The sequence below is a fragment of the Hyla sarda genome, chromosome 7, assembly GCF_029499605.1.
Source record: "Hyla sarda isolate aHylSar1 chromosome 7, aHylSar1.hap1, whole genome shotgun sequence".
Classification (NCBI taxonomy): domain Eukaryota; kingdom Metazoa; phylum Chordata; class Amphibia; order Anura; family Hylidae; genus Hyla; species Hyla sarda.
Window position 1 is genome coordinate 86,533,473 of NC_079195.1, and position 15,970 is coordinate 86,549,442.

Consider the following 15,970-nt stretch of genomic DNA (forward strand, 5'->3'; position numbering starts at 1 on the left):
GGCCTGCTGGAGGTCATTTTGCTGGGCTCTGGCAGTGCTCCTCCTTGCACAAAGGCGGAGGTAGCAGTCCTGCTGCTGGGTTGTTGCCCTCCTACAGCCTCCTCAATGTACTGGCCTGTCTCCTGGTAGCGCCTCCATGCTCTGGACACTACGCTGACCTGACAGACACAGCAAACCTTCTTGCCACAGCTCGCATTGATGTGCCATCCTGGATGAGCTGCACTACCTGAGCCATTTGTGTGAGTTGTAGACTCTGTCTCATGCTACCACTAGAGTGAAAGCACGCCAGCATTCAAAAGTGACCAAAACATCAGTCAGGAAGCATAGGAACTGAGAAGTGGTCTGTGGTCACCACCTGCATAATTACTCCTTTATTGGGGGTGTCTCTTACTAATTGCCTATAATTTCCACCAGTTGTCTGTTCCATTTGCACAACAGCATGTGAAATTGATTGTCAATCAGTGTTGCTTCCTGAGTGGACAGTGTGATTTCACAGAAGTGTGATTGACTTGGAGTTACATTGTGTTGTCTAAGGGTTCCCTTTATTTTTTTGAGAAGTGTATGTTCCTATAACTAATGACATATATATAACATGATAAACTATGTATCTGCCATGGGACCAAACCTCTCCTTCCTATTGACTGCAATAATTCTTCCCAGGGGTACAACTGCAGGGAGGGAATGACTGTACCCTTTTCTCCTGCAAGGAATGATAGGAAATAAGTGATGGTAGACAGAGGCGTAACTAAAAAATGGTAAAACTTGCAGCAAACTTTTGGACTCTCTCTTGAACATTTTGGGGAATTTACAAATGGTGTAATTTTATGCCCTAGAACTATACACAGTTAATCCACCATTAAAAATTGCTGCCTCATGCTGATTTTGTAGCAGAGGATATAGACAAATCCTTGGCATAAACAAAAGCTGCCTTAGGGTTGGTTCACATGTGACAGATTTTACCACAACAAATCCTTGAAAGGCTTGTTGCCGATTCACTTTGGATTTCTCATTGAAAAGGGTGAAATCTGCAGTGAAACAAAGGGATTTTAAAGGAGTACTCCACTGCTCGAAACATTTTGTTTCGAACGCTGGGTGCGGGCTGTGGGGGTCGTGACGTCATGGCCATGCCCCATGTGACATCACGCCCTGCCCCCACAATGCAAGTCTATAGACTTGCATTGAGGGGGCATGGCGTGGTGTCTAAAGAGCGTGGCCGTGACGTCATGAGATATACGGCCGGCACCCAGCTTCTGGAACAAAATGTTCTGCAGTGGAGTACCCCTTTAACATCCACATTGCAGATCATGGAAAAAATTCCAAGCATTTTCCTCAGGGAGGAGCACCACTTCTGGTGTAAAACGGAGATTAAAAAAGGCTATTGGCACTCCGTGGGCTTTCTGGGTAAGAAGTATGCAAAGTAACTCATCGCACCACCTTCTCAGCAAGCACCCTGAAACAGCTGTCTGCAGATGGGTCTTCTTCTCTTCTGTGGAGAATTCTGGCTTGGCATAAATCCCAATCAGCTTCTGCTGATCTTAGGGCAGGCTACCTGAGAAGGTGGTGTGATGAGTTAATTAGCATACTTCTTATATATTACAGTGTGGTTCATGCTGCTGACAGATTCCCTTTAAAGGGGTACTCTGCCCCTAGACATCTTATCCCCTATCCAAAGGATAGGGATAAGATGTCTGATCGCAGGGGACCCCCACAATCTCGGCTGGAGCACCTCAGACATCTAGTGCACAGAGCCAACTTCCTCCATGCCTGATGACTGGCGATACGGGGTGGAGACTTGTGACATCATGACCACGCCCCTCAATGCCCCCTCCCATAGACTTGCATTAATGGGGCGTGGCCATGATGTCACGAGCGGGGCGTGGCCGTGACATCACAGGCCTCCAGTACTGCACGCAACGCTCTAAATGAATGCCGGGTACAGCAGGGAGATCTAGGGGGTCCCCAGTGGCTGGACCCCCACGATCAGACATCTTATCCTTTGGATAGGGGATAAGATATCTGATCGCAGGGGACCCCTGCATTCTCGGCTGCAGCACCCCAGACATCTAGTGCAAAGAGCCAACTTCCTCCATGCCTGATGACTGGCGATACGGGGTGGAGAGGCTGGACCCCCACGATCAGACATCTTATCCTTTGGTAGGGGATAAGATGTCTAGGGGTGGAGTACCCCTTTAAGGATGGGGGAGCCACTAATAAATTGAAGCCTTTTACTTCATAGTCCCATCTTTTACATGATCATGCAGATTCTATATTATCACAGAAAACTCTTCAATGTCAGCATAAATCATTGCTGTGATGAAATTGGGACAAATGTGTTTATAGAGGGGTCTGGAACAATACTTGAACACTATTTTAAAGCAATGTTCCCAAAATGTGCTGCTGTTTACGGCTGACAGTGTCTGGTGTCATATTCTGTCTGTACAAATGTGTTTGTTCTTTTGTATTGTGGTAGCAAAGCTGCTTTGTTGGACGTCCCCGGCTCAGGTGGTGATCACTTTCTGTTTCCAGATTATCATTTGAGCATTTGAGCTCATTTCCAGAGAGATCACTTTCCCTCAACAGACAAATAATAATTCTCTTTTTCTCATTCTCTCTTTTTATTCTATTTGCTACAAAAGCTGCAACAGAATAACTCACTTTGCTTGTTTTATTTTTGTTTCCTCCAGGAAATCGAGACTGTAAGTCAATGCCTCCCCGAAATCTGGACTACAAAAGGGATGACGTCTCACGACCATAGTCCTCATGTATCCTTGAGAGGAACCACCGATTTTCAGTCAAGGTACTACTCTTTATATGATGTCCAGGAGAACTTAACAATGCCAAGTACTGGCTGTGATAAAGTGGCTAGATAGCTCTGTTTGACCATGTAAATGACAATAAAACAAACCAGCCTGCAATCGTGTACATAAAACAAAGGGTTCTCCAGCCCGGGCATTGGGTTTCTATTTGAACAGGAACCTCGGTGTGCTTCCAATCTCCTAATCGTGTCCTTTTTATTAGAAACTTCTATTCAAGGGTATCGCTAAAGCCTGTAACTGAGTTGGATGTAGTGTGGAGGATACAGGGTTCACGTTTACTGAGGCATACTCTGTGCTTATATTATTTGGATGTGCTTGTTAAAATGTAGTTAAAGGGATATTTGGGCTAAAATGATCGGTGGTATGACAACACCCTGCTTCTGGCCCCATTCACTGCCTAGATCTGGCTGTGATAGCCCTGCTGAACAGCTGATAGTTGGAGGTACCGAATGTTGGCAATGCGCTGATCAGTGCCAATCAATCATTTAAGCCCAGAATGCCCATTTAAAAGAATAGATAACAACACAGTAGAGCCCCCTTATGTGGTATAATGTTTCAACCTGGTCTTCCATTGATAGATCTGCCACCTGACCATGGTGCCAAAACAGTGATTGTTCAAGGACATACACTGTAAGATATATTGAACAATCAGAATTGTTTCTCTGTATACATGGAAGCATATGTAATGTTTAATGAGCAAAGACAGAGAATAATTTTGAATGAGACTTCAGTTGTTTATTGAAGTTTGTCACACCCATAAGTCAGTCATGTTGTACTTTCCTGGTCGATAACTTTTGCTTTAATGAATTGTATGTTGCCTCTGGGTACTTTCTAGGTATTCCAGTTTTCTCCCACACTTGGAAAATGTTGACCCCAGGGCAATAATGACTCTGACGCCAAGTTACGGACAACCAGGGGCGTACCTAGAGCATTTGGCACCCGGGGCGGACCCTTTGTTTGGCACCCCCCCCCCACTCGCAACCCCCCTTTAATTACACCCCCACCCCCCTTAATTACACCCCCACCCTTCCCCCCTTTAATTACACCCCTTCCTCCCCCCCCTTAATTACACCCCCTCCCTCCCCTCCCCCCAGAGGCGGACTGACAACACTCGGGGCCCTCGGACCAAAAAAAAGCAAGGGCTTTGCAGCTCGTCAATCTTCTGCCACGCCCTATTCCACCCAAATCCCACACACACAATAATCTAAAATTTATATATGTAAGAAACACTGTAACATAGGTAAATTTCCATGACCAATAATACTGGTATACAAGGAGTAAATATATACCACCACACAATAACTGGATAATACCGCCATAATGTACTGAATAAAACCACTATACACAGACCAATATACTATAAAGGATCTGTATACAATATAAGTGATTATATACAGGACCATATGGCGATAGATATCAGCTATACACAGGATGTGTACACCATATAAGCGATTACAGTTACATTTTGGGACTCACAATTACGTCTTTTCCGATCAGCGGTGTCCTCTTTCCTTTTCTTCTCCGTCCGGATAAGACCACCATGTGGATCACTTAACATCTGCAGGAAAAACATGTCAGACTCTGCATTTTTCCAGTGCTCTCCTCTACACAATCTTTCAATCTAAAGACCCGCAAACTGTAATAATGCCCTCCTTGGTGTCCTGCACAGTAAAAGGGAATGTAGTTAGGTAGCCAGGTAAATAAGTAGGTAGATCAGGAAGCCAGATATGTAGGTAGGTGACATGTTAGGTAGGTATGGGGCTAGCTAGGTAGTTAGGCAGCCATGTATGAAGGCCAGGTATGTACATAGTTAGGTAGCTGGGTATGTAGGTAAGTAGTTAGGCATCCAGTTATAAAGTTAGGTAGCCCCCCCTTCCCTGTAGGTATAGGCAGCAGAGTTAACCCCTCCCCTTCCCTGTAGGTATAGGCAGCAGAGTTAACCTCTCCCCCAAAGGTATAGGCATCAGAGTTAGCCCCCCACCCTTCTCCGTAGGTATAGGCAGCAGAGTTAAACCCCCTTCCCAATAGGTATAGGAACAGAGTTAACCCCCTTTCTTTTTAGGTATAGGCAGCAGAGTCCCCCCACCGCCCACCTCCTTTCCCCGTACGTATAGGCAAGATTACACCCCCCTCCTCCTTTCCCCATAGGTATAGGCAGAGTTCCCCCCCCCTTCCCCATTGGTACAGGCAGAGTTACCACCACCCCCATCTTTCCCATAGGTATATGCAGTTACCCCCTCCCCTCTTTCCCATAGGTATATACAGTTACATCCCCCCTCTTTCCTATAGGTATATGCAGAGTTACACCCCCCTCTTCCCCATAGGTAAATGCAGAGTTACACCTCCCCTCTTCCCCATAGGTATATGCAGAGTAACCCCCCCATCCCCCCTCTTTCCCATAGGTATATGTAGTTACACCCCCCCTCTTTCCCATGAGTATATGCAGTTACCTTCCCCTCTTTCCCATAGGTATATGCAGAGTTACATCACCCCTCTTCTTCAGAGGCATATTCAGTGTTACACCCTCCCTTCCCCATAGGTATATGCAGAGTAAACCCCCCCTCTTCCCCATAGGTATATGCAGAGTAACCCCCCCTCCCCCCTCTTTCCCATAGGTATATGTAGTTACACCCCCCCTCTTTCCCATGGGTATATGCAGTTACATCCCCCCTCTTTCCCATAGGTATATCCAGTTACATCCCCCCTCTTTCCCATAGGTATATGCAGAGTTACATCACCTCTCTTCTTCAGAGGCATATTCAGTGTTACACACACCCTTCCCCATAGGTATATGCAGAGTAAACCCCCCCTCTTCCCCATAGGTATATGCAGAGTAACCCCCCCTCCCCCCTCTTTCCCATAGGTATATGTAGTTATACCCCCCCTCTTTCCCATAGGTATATGCAGTCACATCCCCCCCTCTTTCCCATAGGTATATGCAGAGTTACATCCCCCTCTTCTCCATAGGCATATGCAGTGTTACACCCCCCCTTCCCCGTAGGTATATGCAGAGTAAACCCCCCTCCCCTCTTCCCCATAGGTATATGCAGAGGAACCCCCCCTCTTCCCCATAGGTATATGCAGAGTAACCCCCTCCCCCCTCTTTCCCATAGGTATATGTAGATACACCCCCCCTCTTTCCCATATGTATATGCAGTTACACCACCCTCTTTCCCATAGGTATATGCAGTTACCCCCCCCTCTTTCCCATAGGTATATGCAGTTACCCCCCCTCTTTCCCATAGGTATATGCAGTTACATCCCCCCTCTTTCCCATAGGTATATGCAGTGTTACACCCCCCCCACCCTCTTCCCCATAGGTATATGCAGAGTAACCCCCCCTCTTCCCCATAGGTATATGCAGAGTAACCGCCCACCTCTTCCCCATAGGTATATGCAGAGTAACCCCTCCCCCCGTTCCCCATAGGTATATGCAGAGTAACCCCCCTCCACCCTTTTCCCCATAGGTATATGCAGAGTAACCCCCCCTCCCCCCTAGGTATATGCAGAGTAACCCCCCCTCCCCCCTCTTCCCCATAGGTGTATGCAGAGTAACACCCCCCCCATCTTCCCCATAGGTATATGCAGAGTAACCCCCCTCCCCCCTGTTCCCCATAGGTATATGCAGAGTAACCCCCTCCCCCATAGGTATATTCAGAGTAACCCCCCTCCCCCCTGTTCCCCATAGGTATATGCAGAGTAACCCCCCCTCCCCCTCTTCCCCATAGGTATATGCAGAGTAACACCCCCCTCCCCCCTGTTCCCCATAGGTATATGCAAAGTAACCCCCCCTCCCCCTGTTCCCCATAGGTATATGCAAAGTAACCCCCCCTCCCCCCTTTTCCCCATAGGTATATGCAGAGTAACCCCCCTCCCCCTCTTCCCCATAGGTATATGCAGAGTAACCCCCCTCTTCCCCATAGGTATATGCAGCGTAACCCCCCCTCCCCCATAGGTATGTGCAGAGTATCCCTCCCCCATAGGTATATGCAGAGTTGAGGGGGAAAAAAATAAAAAAAGGATGCTCACCTGATATCCCATGCAGCGATCTCCTCAGCAGCAGGGGCCCCCGTCTTCTCCCCTCCACAGTACAGACGCCGATGAGTGACGTCACCAGCACCTGTACTGCGTGCTGCGTGGGGGCGAAGGTCATGTCTCCTCTGTGTAGCTGCAGATGCGGCTCACACAGAGGGGACGCCTTCTGTGTCCCGGACCTCAGTAGCGGTGGCGGCAGGTCAGTCTGCCCCTGGCACCCCCCTTGTGAGTGGCACCCGGGGTGGGCCCCCCCCCCCCCACCCTCTTGGTATGCCACTGCGGACAACGTTAGTTTTACTGAGGTTACAGGTGGAAAAGTCTGTACAGTTCAGCCAGGGCCCACGGAGGTGACCAGTGACTCGAGACCTTAAGGGCTTGCTGGGACTTGAAGTAGATGTGGACAATTTAGTGCAGGCCATGTTGACTAGACAGATGATGACTGTGACTTGACTGACTTGTGACTGACAAGACTGTGACTGTGGCTTACTTGTAGCTTGTGGCTGCAGACTGGACTTGAGGCCTCCTATGACTCTGGATACACACTTAGGCTCGACTTAACTGGACCTCAGCAGGAAGCAAGAGAGGGAGCAGAGGCTCCACCCAGGGCTTTTATGGGGGAGGCTCTGGGGGATCCCATTGGTCACCCTTAAGTCATCTTGTCACTGATACCTCCTGGATAACAATCACATGACAACTCACATGGTAAACAGTCTTAAAGTGACAACACTTTCTCCACACATTACACAGTATAATACATAATAAACATATTTACATGGGGGGACAGATGCAAGGGGGGCCCAGGGGACACTGAAAGGAGGCTGCCTGACAGGACAACAAGGGTACGGGGTAACACCTCCCGTACTGGGCCACCACAATAGCAGTTGGCCCTGGAACAGTTTTTGCATTGAGGCCCAGCAGCTTCAAATTATGCCACCGATAAAATAGTAATATTAGCTGTTCAATAATAAAAACAATTCCCTTACAACTGGACTGCTTTGTGTGACAGAGAGAAGGGCAGACTTAGGCTAAGGATTTCTTTTAGCACTGTCAGATGACCATGGACCTCATTGAAGGCAGCCTTTATTCCATGAATGATACGAGCACAAGCGCTGTCTAAATGTCAGTCAGCACATTGCAATATCCCCTGTACTAACTGTAAACAAGCATCGTAAACAGGCCCTGTATCCTGCTGATGGCCACTCCAGGGTATCCATGGGAAATTCAGGTCATTCTGCCAGTCAGGTAACATTTACAATTAAGTTTACTAGGTTTGCAGGAGAGGTTTGCTATGGGGATTTGCTTCTGCTCTTGACAGTTCCTGACATGTACAGAGGCGTCAGCAGAGAGCACTGTGGTCAGACTGAAAAGAACTATACAACTTCCGCTGGAGCATACAGCAGCTTAGAAGTAGTGAAATCTGTTTAACTTTCTAGTACCAGTTGATTTAAAAACATTTGTTTTCCACTAGAGTACCCCTTTAACAATTTTTCCACCAATAGTTTATCACATAACAGCACACCTAGTGATTTTCTTTTCTTACTGTCTTCTATTGTTCTTGGACACTGTGAAATAGCTATTCCATGCACTAGGAATATTTGTAATCTGCCCGGTGTAAATAATAGGCTGATTACTCCGCTTCCAATTGTGTTGACTGTGCTGCCTGAACTGGCAGCAAATATTCATCCCACACTGATCTTCTTTCCTTTATGAAATTCACAATATAAAGGAGAAATTAATTGTAGAATTAGTTAATTATAGCTTTATGAATTATTCCTTTGCTCTGAAAGTTTTCTACACAGTCTTTGCATGAATCCAAATCTGTTGGATAGCAATTATGCATTGGAAGATTTGAATAGCAAAAGGAGTAAGTGATATGTCTTCAGACGGTCAATCTATACTTCACACTATAAGCCTACATTCACACTGCCGGCTGTCTCCGGCAGTGTGAAGCCCATTATTTTAGGATCGAGAATAGCAAGAGAAAAAATAGTGCTTGCACCATCTTTTTCTCCTGCTATTCTCTCTGAACATAACGGTGCCAGACGGACTATAATGACTATAATTGACGATAATGGGGTCCATCGGGACCCATTATTGCCCGTTATGAGCCGGCCGTCAAACTGCAAAAAAAAAAAAAGGGAGTTTGACAGCCGTATTTGACGGGGCATACCGGTAGTGTGAAAGACTCCTGTTTTCCCTAAAATTACAAGTTCTTGTACTTTTCTACTCTTTTGATTCTTGTATATATTGACTTATGTTGAAATAAAATATTTCGTGTAAGCAGCCATGCGTTGCGAGAGATGAGTCTGCTGTTGCAGACTCCCCCCACCCTCTGATGACAGACAGCTGTTTTCCTATGCACAGAGCATGGAAAAACACCTGTCAATCATCAGCAGGGTCATCTTTCACGGGGCTCGGCTGCTTTGAGACAGAAGTGCCTTGGAACTGCAGCATGGTACAGAATTGGACACAGACTGCTGAAAACACTGTCTGCCCCTATGTTATGATGCCCTGTTTATACTATGTGCCCCCTCCAATAAATCCACCTCATATATACCAATGCACTAAAATAAAGAATGTGCAGTCTTTTTAGATGGTGGGTGGGTTTGGGTGACCACAGGCAACCTGAGTGCCTTGGGCACCGGATGGCTGCCAAATCCCCCATTTTGTAATACTGCATTGTAGACAAGTATGATGTTCTGAGAGCAGTGCTAAATCAGAACAGTGACTGGTCACTTTTGTGAAAGGTTTTCATAGCAAACAAGTTACTGTATATATGTTTTTTTTATAGGTAAACAATCTATAACCTACTATTCTGACTTTTAATATGAGGCTGTTCGGATATAAAAGCAAACTATACTTTCCCCAGAGCTGATGGTGGTCACCAAACTAATAAAATCACCTTTTTTTTATTTTTTCAGTGTCAAGGAGGTGGGGCTGAGCTTCTCCGGCTGTGGTATTTGGGAAGCCCAGCCCTGCTTTCTTGACACTTGGCTAAGATGTAAAAAAGGCAATTTTATAAGTTTGGCAACAACCAACAGCTCCTGGAAAGGTACAATCGACTTTTATATCATAACAGCTATCCAATGGTGTCACTGACAGATTCTCTTTAAATGAGCACAGTCAGAGTCAAAAACTATATCTTGTACATCTCGGCAATACATTAAGCTTAATAATATACTTCATAAAAACATTTTATCTCCTTTTATATAAATAATGGCTTATCAAAACCTGACTAAGGATCTCCATACCATCCAAAACATAACCCTCTCTGGCTGCAGCATAATCTTTGTCCCAGCTAAAGCACAGGCTGGGAAAATGTCCAGTAAGTGAGGGAGGGAGAAGCACTCCTCTGTGGTCACTCCTGTCTTGTCTGTCAGACTGCCGCATAAAAACATAAAAGAGGGGGGGGGGGTTACAGAGCAGCCTGCAGTGATTGGATGAAGAGACCCAGCACAGCAGCCTCAGGTAGGAAGTGTATGCATAGTGAGTGAGGGTGGGATGACTGAGCAGCAGAACAGAGGGATTTGTGAGCTAAATACAGAAGCTAGACACATAGAATAGACATATAATCTGCATGACCTAGATGACCTAGTCAGTAACATATTTTTTTTTAATGATATAACAGTTATGTTTTACACAAAGCATTTTGCAGAAAATTACCCTTCAATGCAAAACAGAGGTGACTTTAGTACTTACCTGCCAGACAGTAATGGAAGTGCTTAGGAAGGATCCGTGCTTGTCTGAAGGCTAAATGGCTGTGTTGTGAGTCCACCGTAACTCTACTTTCTTTTTGTTAAATGGCTATTTCATGTTGGAGTTCCTTCCCTCCAACTACAAGTCCCAGGATCCCCATAAGTTTGAGGTCACTTTTGTCCCTCCCACACATAACCCACCCATTACAGCTGAGCTGTCTTGCATGCTGTGTTGTGCTTGAAACTACAATTCCCTGCAGCCCTGTGGAGAATGGTCTATCTCTCACCCAGTGGTCCCTGCACCCATTAAAGCTCAGACAGGCTCCCTTTCAACACCGGACTAGTGATGTAATGTCTCGGGCCGCATTGCAACCTGGGATAATCTGAGACAACATTTATTTTGTTTGCTGCTAAAAATGAACATCAAGGAAAAGATCACTTAAAGGAGATATCCAGTGGTGAACCCAGTGGTGAGCAACTTATCCCCTATCCTAAGGATAGGGGATAAGTTGCAGATCGCGGGGGGTCCGACCGCTGGGGCCCCCTGTGGTCTCCTGTACGGAGCTCCGAAAGCCCGCGGGAAGGGGGCGGCAATCTCCGGCTCTGCCATAAAGATGTATTGAGGGGGCGTGTTGGCCGCCGCTTCGTGCGGTGGTCGACACCCGCTATCTGGCCGGAGAGCCTGGCCCCCGTACAGAGAGATTGCAGGGGGCCCCCGTGGTCGGACCCCCGCAATCTCAAACTTATCCCCTATCCTTAAGATAGGAGATAATTTTTTCACCACTGGACTACCCCTTTAAGAATTGCGAGGCCAGCCATCATACACAGGTACAGATACTATACTACACTAACTTTACAGCCCCTGTAGCGCAGTCAAATATAAAAAAGAATCCTAAAATACCCCTTTAACTATGTGTGTAAGCCGTACTGCCCAATGACTACACTGAAAATATAAAGTAAACAGAAAACTAAGTAGACCTGGTATTATTGTGGGGTCCTAGATCATGTGATGATGTCTGCACCTACCTAAGCAAAGGTTACAGGTGGCATCATATCTCCTGTTAGTCACAGATATATTTAGATGACTAAGTAAAGTTCATTGATAGGGGTCATGCACACTGTAATGTGGGTCTGTGTTCAGGTCATATCTGAAATGTCAAGAATGAAGTAGGATCTGTCATGTGTAATAATGAAATTCTTTCCTAAAAATTACTTTTGGGCAGGCATTTTTATGAATAGACATGATGAAGTTGCCATGTGCACAAGCTTAAAGTGGCCATACAGGGGGAATTTGGGGGACCCATTGAGACAATCAGCCTTAGAAATATATATGAGAAGTACTTTATTTCTAGTGTGTGGCAAAATATAGTTGAAGCCATATGATTCTTCCAATCGTTAAAGGGGTATTCTGGCCAAAAACATTTTATCCCCTATCCAAAGGATAGGAGATAAGATGTCTGATTGCAGGGGGCCCGCTGCTGAGACCCCCTGCGATCTCCCTGCAGCACCCGCATTCTATGCGGGTGCTGAATCTCCAGTTTCAAAAACCTCCGGGTTTCCGAGACTGGGGACGTGATGTCACGCCACTCCCCCTCCATTCATGTCTATGGGAGGGGGTGTGGCATGATGTCATGTCCCCAGTCCCGGAAACCCGGAGGTTTCCGAAACTGGAGATTCAGCACCCGCATAGAATGCGGGTGCTGCAGGGAGATCGCAGGGGGTCTCAGCAGCGGGCCCCCTGCAATCAGACATCTTATCCCCTATCCTTTGGATAGGGGATAAAATGTTTTGGCCCGGAATACCTTGGCCCGGACCCCTGCAATCAGCTTCTTATCCCCTATCCTGTGCATAGGGGATAAGTTAGTTTTGGCTGGAGTTCTCCTTTAAGACTTCTGTTCATATGCATTTTCATCTTGAGGAATTTATAGTAAAAGGGATTTAAAAGTAGATTTAACAAATAATCCATTATTGTCATACCGGCCTGCACTCATACTGTATGTCTGCAGCTACAATGTTGGGAATTTCGCACCCGTTTTTATCAAGGTAAATGGAAATTCTCAGTCCAGTTTTTGTTAATTAGGAGATGTTATACAAAGATTTGTCAGCTTAATATAAAATCCTTGAAAATTGCTGCTGCGTAGAAAACCCATTTGTTACCTCGACAGGATATTAAAACCCATCTGGATTGAAGTCCTAGAGGGCAGAAACTATATTGTAAGATCTTCAGTCACAGATGTGAATATTTTATATCAGCAAATGAAAGTGTCCAAGATACTGTAATCAATAATCTGGTAAACGGGCATCATGGAAAATATGATTATGACAAACTATAAAGAAGCACCCTGTTTTTTTTCCCTATATTGTCAAACATAGGCTATTATTACTGGGGTTGTCCAGCACTTTCACCCTCTGCACATCTCAGAAGTATACTTTCCAAGTAGAGTAGGGTAAGTGCCAGTCACAATGACCAATTGCTTCAGGATGTAACTGGCATCTGCTGCCTGTTGTCTCGGAAGGTTGTACTTCGGAGATGTACAGAGTGCATAAGTAAGCACACATATGACCTTATCTGCTCCCCGGACAACTCCTTTAAAGGGGTATTTCAGGAAAAAAAAAAACTTATATCAACTGGCTTCAGAAAGAAACAGATTTGTAAATGAAATACAAGTAGGAGTGTGCGCTGAGGAAGCAATGGAAATAAATGGTGAAAATATTAGTAGGTGTATGAACCTACCTTGTAATTGTGATGTGTTGTTGATGCTATTATAGAATGAAAATCTGATGTGAACTTCTGAAAATAAATATTAATGAAAATAAGCTAATTAAAATATCCAAATGAAAAACATTCAAGGTGTATAAATAATGGTAGTGATGCAATATAATACCTGGATAACGGATTATGCAACCAGTACGATGTCCTAAGGAATATATAGGATAATGATGTTACACGTGTGGAAAAAAAACGATTCTTTCCCTGATTGAGTGGGCTGACTTTTCAGGTGCTGCAGCGCTGCAGCTAGTAACAGACAATGCTCTTTAGCGGGTTACTATTGAGCGTGAATGGTGTAAAAATACCTGGTTCTGTTTCCAAAGGGTACCTGTAGTCTTATGATGTCCATGATCTGTTCCGGTAGTGGGAGAACGCTCCGGCCAGTAGCGTCTCAACCAGACCGCGTCCACGCCGCACTCTGGCTAGATGGAGTAGGCCGTAGATATTGACGTCACTATAGGAGCGTGTGAGGTCCACAGGGCTTAGTGATGACGCGTTTCAGAAGTACTGCGGGCTTCTTTCATCGGATCCAATGAAGGAAACCCGCAGTACTTCCGAAAGCACGCAGTACTTCCGAAAGGCCGCAGTAATTCCCAGCAAGCCCGGATGTTGGAAGCTGGGTGTTGTAGTTTTGAAACCTCTGGAGGTCCGCAGGTTGAAGACCACTGCGGCCTTCGTCATCATCCAGCCCCCTCCCCCCTTTTGTTTTGTACTCACCTCCCCTCAGCGGGACGTTAGGGTGAGCTGGTCCGGGCCATCTATGCTGCAGGGACCGTCTGGTGGGGATGTTTAGTTGTTGCAGGCTGTCCATTTTCACCGGGGGGGGGGGCCTCTTCTCCGCGCTTCGGACCCGGCCCCGGAGTAGTGACGTTGCCTTGACGACGACGCACAGGGCCGTTCATGTGCAACTTCCCTGTGCGTCATTGTCAAGGCAACTTCACTAGTCCGGGCCCTAAGCGCAGAGAAGAGCCCCCCCCCCCCCCCGTGAAAATGGACAGCCCGCAACAACTTAACATCCCCACCGGACGGTCCCTGCAGCATAGGTGGCCCCGACCAGCTCACCCTAACTTCCCGCCGAGGGGAGGTGTGTACAAAACAAAAGGGGGGGGGGGCTGGATGATGACGAAGGCCGCAGTGGTCTTCGACCTGCAGACCTCCAGAGGTTTCAAAACTACAATGCCCAGCATGCCCGGACAGCCGATGGTTGTCCGGGCATGCTGGGAGTTGTAGTTTTGCAACATCTGGAGGTCCGCAGGTTGAAGACCACTGATGAAGGGATTGACAGGCAGTGATGATGAGGGGGGGGGATGATGACGGGGGTCTGGATGATTACATGGGGGGATGATGTATTTCCCACTTTAGGCTTATAGTCGAGTCAATAACTTTTCCAGGTTTTTTGGGGTAAAATTAGGGGCCTCGGCTTATATTCGGGTTGGCTTATTCTCGAGTATATATGGTATGTAATATACATCATTGTGATGTTCTATACTATATTCATTCCCCTAGCTATTCCAATAGCTATATGTACTATATGAGAAACCTCATGAGATAAACATCGTGATGTGATCAGGTGTCATCCTCAGGTGATATATTATGCTTACATAGTTACATAGTTAGTACGGTCGAAAAAAGACATATGTCCATCAAGTTCAACCAGGGAATTAAGGGGTAGGGGGTGTGGCGCGATATTGGGGAAGGGATGGGATTTTCTATTTCTTCATAAGCATTAATGTTATTTTGTTCCAGGAATGTATCTAATCCTGTTTTAAAGCTGTTAATTGTTCCTGCTGTGACCAGTTCCTGAGGTAGACCGTTCCATAAATTCACAGTCCTCACGGTAAAGAAGGCGTGTCGCCCCTTGAGACTAAACTTTTTCTTCTCCAGACGGAGGGAGTGCACCCTCGTCCTTTGGGGGGGGTTTAACCTGGAACAGTTTTTCTCCATATTTTTTGTATGGGCCATTAATATACTTATATACGTTTATCATATCCCCCCTTAAACGTCTCCTCTCAAGACTAAACAATTGTAACTCCTTTAATCGCTCCTCATAGCTAAGATGTTCCATGCCCCATATTAGTTTAGTCGCGCGTCTCTGCACCCTTTCCAACTCCGCAGTGTCCCTTTTATGAACAGGCGACCAAAACTGAACAGCATATTCCAGGTGAGGCCGTACCAATGCTTTATAAAGGGGGAGTATTATGTCCCTGTCCCTTGAGTCCATGCCTCTTTTGATACATGACAATATCCTGCTGGCTTTGGAAGCAGCAGCCTGACATTGCATGCTATTCTGTAGTCTGTGATCTACAAGTACACCCAGATCCTTCTCTACCAGTGACTCTGACAGTTTAATCCCCCCTAAGACATATGATGCATGCAGGTTATTAGTACCCAGATGCATAACTTTACATTTATCCACATTGAACCTCATTTGCCAAGTGGATGCCCAGACACTTAGTCTATCCAAGTCATCTTGTAACTTATACACCTCCTCTATAGACTTTACCGTGCTACAAAGCTTGGTGTCATCTGCAAAGATAGAAACAGAGCTGTTAATACCATCCTCTATATCATTGATAAATAAATTAAACAACAGCGGTCCCAGTACTGAACCTTGGGGTACACCACTAATAACCAGGGACCAATCAGAGTACGAA

General features: G+C 46.1%; 1 protein-coding gene across 4 annotated transcripts in view; it reads left to right on the forward strand.

The window, feature by feature from the left end:
- FAM13C (family with sequence similarity 13 member C) overlaps positions 1-15,970 on the forward strand; it is a 187,220-nt gene that overhangs the window by 105,975 nt on the left and 65,275 nt on the right. For all 4 annotated transcript variants that reach the window (XM_056529913.1, XM_056529916.1, XM_056529914.1 and 1 more), the window contains exon 4: positions 2,685-2,797. In XM_056529913.1, the coding sequence (XP_056385888.1) occupies positions 2,685-2,797 (113 nt within the window). The remainder of the gene's footprint in view (positions 1-2,684; positions 2,798-15,970) is intronic.